The sequence below is a fragment of the Notothenia coriiceps genome, unplaced genomic scaffold, assembly GCF_000735185.1.
Source record: "Notothenia coriiceps isolate Sejong01 unplaced genomic scaffold, NC01 NC01_scaffold00008049, whole genome shotgun sequence".
In the NCBI taxonomy this organism is placed as follows: domain Eukaryota; kingdom Metazoa; phylum Chordata; class Actinopteri; order Perciformes; family Nototheniidae; genus Notothenia; species Notothenia coriiceps.
Window position 1 is genome coordinate 159,370 of NW_011340750.1, and position 5,298 is coordinate 164,667.

The following is a 5,298-nucleotide window of genomic DNA, read 5'->3' on the forward strand; positions in this document are numbered from 1 at the left end:
TACATGCGAACGAGCAAACCGTCAGCGCCGTCCAACCCAGGCGGCTGTTCTTGACCGTCCACACAGCAGTTCCGTGAGCCGCACAGGAAGTCTGCGCCAAGGAGGGCGAAGGAGATTGTCAGCCGTGATGAAATCCCAACTTAAACCGCTGACCCTCAAAACACAGGTCCACTGTCTTTGTGCCATAGGTGCGGATAGGGGTGTCGTTAGCGGACGTCAAAGTGGCCGTGGCCCCCACCGGCGGCGTCCTCCACCGTAGCCCGGCAAGGAACGCTCCGCTGGCTCCTGTGTCACAAAGGAGTCCTGCGACACAGAGAGGGTGTCCCCTGATGAACAGGAGCCCGTTGGATGTGCCCAACGCTCGCGGCCACTACCGAGCGCAGGCACTTGGCGTTTCCCTTTCCTTGTAGGTGGCAGGGGGACCGGCACATCCTCCGCTTTCGCCCATAGCGTGCAATGGTACTGAACAGGCCAGGGCTGGAAGTCGCTGACGTCGCCCTGGAGCTTCTGCTAGTGGCATGCCTCTACCAAGGGAAGGAGCCCGCTGCGTGTCGGGGCCAGCACCTCAGGGGTAAAACGCTGGGTTTGCCAGGAAGAACCTGGTCAGCTTCTTCGGCTAAAGCCGCGTGGCTCCAGTAATAGCCTGTTAGCCGATCGCTGTCTGAACATGCCGGCGGCATGTGCCGAAGAAACAGTTCTATGAACAAAAAATGGGTTCTTCCCGTACCTAGCAGGTTGAGCATCATTTTCATGTGTGTCAGAAGGCTTGCTGTCTCCCAGGCTATGGAATACGAGCAGGTGGGTCGGGCCCGTTCCGACCGAGGACAAGTCGAAAGTCTTAGCAGGAAAGCCCCTTGAACGCTGCATATTTATCCTCGGCAGGGGGAGATTAATAAAGCCCTACGTCCGGGTCGCAGTGGAGCTTTCCCAGTGCCGAAACGACGTGGAAATAGCGTGATGCGTCATCAGTTACTCCCGCGGATGGGCGAACTGAGCTCCGCCTGTGCGAACCATGCAGCCGCAGATGTATCCCAAAACTCCGGCAGTTGAAAAAAACGGCGTTATTTGGCCATGCTTCGGTTCATCTCGGATCCCTCTACGATGACTTATTCGGGGTCACCAATGTAGTGCCCGAGAGACCCGGGAGTCGGAGGCGGGGTAATCGAAGGTACAAGCTAGACTTTTATTTAACATCAGGACAACATGTAAGAACAGCTTTCAGCCCGGGAAGACAGACCCGGGGAAAACAAGGGTCCGGTCAACTCACTATGTCCGTGCGGAACAATACCCAAACCCATAGTTCCGTGGGTGAATAATGTCAATCACCAACAATATTCACAATGGTTTGAATTCTGACTTATTTTCTTTCTTTTGGCTCGTCTTTGTGCAGAATCTGATATTGCTCTGACGTAATCCATGTAAGTAAATCTCACACAGCGCACGGCACGTACACACACACACACACACCAGCACACACACACACACACACACACACACACACAACAACACACACACACACACACACACAGGTTGTTAACTCGCCTCAGTGTTCTGGGTGATGAAAACGTCAGTGTCCAGAGTTCACTGCAGTGAATGGCAGACCAGCTTTTTTAAATGCCCACAGGTTAATGGACCACTTGGACTTCTCTTAGTATAGCTCTGGAAAGCACTGGCTGAAATGAACAGTTCACGCCCAAACTAAGACTGGTTTTGCTGACGTCATTTCGGTAGCCGTTATCTGTTAGCGTCTCCAGCTGAGTGGGCTTGGCAAGGAAAACAATAACACAAAAAATACAAAAGACAGAAGAGACAAGAGTATCTTAATGGCGAACGAGCCACTCTTGGGCACTTGTTCGAGGAATTAATACTTGTTTTATAGGTTTAGTTTTAGGGATACAAATTATTTTCATGGTCAGTATTGGCTCATGTTGTGCTCCGTGCACAAAGTGTATTGAAGTAAAGAAATATATATAATAATTTCCCACAGAGCCAACACTAATTAATTCCTTAAACTGCTTCAAATGATAAGTGATTTAATAATAAAAGGCTGTTTAAGTGCTTGCTTCATAGCGCTGACATCTGATTTGGGTTGTACGTTGAAAAAGTCAGCTGTGAACAAGGTAACGTTGAAAATAAAACTATAGCAAGTCATTTTGAGAGACCATGGCTCTCTCCACAGAAAACATAGGTCAAACAACATCAGTGTTTCCCCTATATACAAATATGTGGCGGCGCAGCGCCGCTGCTGAAATATGAGCGACGCTGCTAGTGGCGCCAGCCGGTACCCAGAGGTACCTTTCTTTTTTTTTCTTAAATATATAATAAATGGCGACCCTTTTTCATTTTTGATTGTTTGTTATGTGATTGTAGTATTTTGTACTGGCATACTAGGGCGCAGATCTGGGGGGCGCTGCGCTGGTAGCTCTGGGAGGGAAAACATTTTTGACCTGGCTCATCCCAAATGTTCGGCCTTGATGTAACAACATTCCATATTTAAGTAAATGAAACGATTTTTCACACCCGTTACACGTTTAATTTGCCCTGTTACAGTGGTGCGCGTAAGGTGATAAAGTTGGGGGATGTTGGCTTATCTGGCACCCGCAGCTCACAGCCAAAGTGCGAGTGTGGTAGCGAGAGAGCGAGCAGGGAGAGGGCGCACCGGTACCGGCGCTGTTGTTATATAGAATCTGTGCTAGCTGCCTAACGATTATAAGAAGTAGATTGTTTCCTACAACCAGGGTGGGAAAGAGAAGCTCTCTGTCAGACCCTGAGAGGCCTCAGTGAGTATAAAGGACTTCTGAGTATTTAGGTAGTTAATTTAGTATAAGTTATCTCAGTGGGTCCAAACGTTTTGACCACAATTTATGTAAAACCACATATTTCCAAGGCACTCCCTTTATAATTATTATGGATAAAAAAAACAGGTTTGAAATCATTCCAATGTATACTATAGGACAGTTAACCAAAAATATCGTTTAAAGTTGGAGAGATACAAAAATGTGCATAAATAAATAAATGTTAACTTGCTAAAATAAGATATGAATGAACAACAAAAATAAAATAAGCTACATTTATTTGTATAAATTCATTTATTTGATTTGTATATGTATTTGGCTATGGTAGGTTATTGGTTATGTTCACATACTTATTTGATTATTAAAATGTAGACCGACCTTTTTCATATGGGCGTTTTAGAGTTGTGCCCCCTAGATCAGGTCTCTAGTAATTGTGTGCTCAAAGTGCACCAGATTGAAGCATTTTACTGTAAAATGTTCAACAAAAAAATCTTCCCGGGGGGGCATACCCCTGGACCCCCCTAGAGGATGTGACATCCACCCCCCAATTCAAACATGTTCATACAATACTGAATACATTTGAAGCCATTTTGACGTCTATTACCTATGTCAATAAGTTTCTGTTTTTGCAGTGTATTTTTCTTTTGTAGAAATGTTTCATTTATTCTTTACACATAAAATATTAGGGATGCACCGAATATTCGGCCGCCGAAAATTATCGGCCGAAAATGGTTAAAAAGGCCCTTTCGGCTTTCGGCCGAAGAGCCTTTTCTTGTGGCTGAAACATAGAAACAAATTGGCGGGGCGCACTTTGCAGCGCACACACTAAAAAATTCCACGCGCTCCGCGCTCACATTATGCTGGGCCCACGTGCCTTAGCACCACTGCTATGACTCCATCCTAGGGGAAACACTGAACATTATTAGGCAGTCTTGGCTAAATTGTCGAATGTCTAGGGATAAGGTAACATGATCATCATCCCATATATAGGTATACAGGAATTGAGTGAAACTAAGCCAGCAAACTAAAGGAGGGCTTTTTCAAGATTTGACTGAGGAGAGGCCCTCACGGTGTCATACTATGAAGACACCCTGTCTACTGTATACGTATTTGAAACTTTAATGATGTTGTTCTCCTTCCTCAGCTCTTGTGGAACTATAAACTCAATCTGACCACAGATCCAAAGTTTGAGTCGGTGGCTATGGAGGTCTGCAAGAGCACCATCGCTGAGGTCAGTGTGCACTACGGACAGGACTCAGGGAACATTTTTCAGAGCTTGATTACAATGTTTTACAGTATTGCAAATGCAGAAAGCATATGTAGATATCTATAACAAAAACCCTAACCCTGTAATCTAGAGATAAGGTTAAATGAAATCTGTCCCTCTGACCCATCACAATTTCAGATAAAGGAGTGTAACGAGGAGGAGCGAGGGAGGGGCTACCTGGTGTCTTGCCTGGTGGATCACCGTGGCAACGTCAGCGAGTACCAGTGCAACCAGTACATCACCAAGATGACCAGTATCATCTTCAGCGACTACAGACTGATCTGCGGCTTCATGGACAAATGTAAAGAAGACATCAACACCCTGCACTGCGGCAGCATCAACGTGGGACACAAGGTGAGGGAATCTGACAGATTTAATTCAAAAGACCTTAGAAATGTTGATTGTTCCCTCAGGTTGTTTTTGTTGTTGTGAGCAACTAAACATTTCAGAGTTTCGTTGGAGCCTTTTGCCATTTGTTTAATTGGTCTTGCTCTCTCTAACTTACTTACTCATTGTTATTTCCCTCCGTTCCGCGTCAGGACGTTCACTCCCAGGGCGAAGTCATCTCCTGTCTGGAAAAGGCGTTGGTCAGGGAGGCGGAGCAGCAGGATCACGGTCATCCAATCAAAGAGGAGTGTAAGAAGGCGATCCTGCGGGTGGCCGAGCTGTCGTCAGACGACTTTCACCTCGACCGTCACCTTTACTTCTCCTGCAGAGACGACCGCGAGAGATTCTGTCCGAACGTAAGGACACTGCAAGTTTCTACAGTCAGACCATATAACATAATATGTAATAGGATCATCAGCAGCTGTATCTAGACCAAATGTATAAGCAAATTGGAGGGGTGCATTCACACCTGCCTTGTATAGTCCGGTTGAATCGAACCCTGATGCGTTTAGCCGCTTGGTGCGGTTCATTTGGGTCGGTGTGAACACAGTCCGAGACCTCTGAAGTGAACTAAACAACCGGACTCTGGTCCGCTAAAATAGGTGGTCTTGGAGCGCTTGCTTGCGAACTCTGGAGCGGTTCATTGCGGTGTGAACGCAGTCCGCACCAAAACATAGGAAGCGTAGTATTTACGTGTCACAAGAACGCGGATATCTTCTATATAATCTTTAGCGAAAGAGTCTTTCAAGACATCCGCGGTTGTTTAGTTAAAGAGTGAAGCAGAATGAAGTGTTGAACAGTGTTGTGTAAAGTAAAAATGCTCCATCAGCTACATAAAAGTAAGAACAC

At 46.1% G+C, this 5,298-nt stretch overlaps 1 protein-coding gene across 2 annotated transcripts in view; it reads left to right on the plus strand.

Annotated features, from left to right (window-relative positions):
- Nucleotides 1–1,389: 1,389 nt before the first annotated feature.
- Nucleotides 1,390–5,298, plus strand: part of glg1a (golgi glycoprotein 1a) — a 170,534-nt gene continuing 166,625 nt past the window's right edge. For both annotated transcript variants that reach the window (XM_010769942.1, XM_010769943.1), the window contains exons 1-4: nucleotides 1,390–1,418; nucleotides 3,940–4,026; nucleotides 4,201–4,416; nucleotides 4,602–4,805. In XM_010769942.1, the coding sequence (XP_010768244.1) occupies nucleotides 3,997–4,026; nucleotides 4,201–4,416; nucleotides 4,602–4,805 (450 nt within the window). In that variant the 5' untranslated portion in view covers nucleotides 1,390–1,418; nucleotides 3,940–3,996. The remainder of the gene's footprint in view (nucleotides 1,419–3,939; nucleotides 4,027–4,200; nucleotides 4,417–4,601; nucleotides 4,806–5,298) is intronic.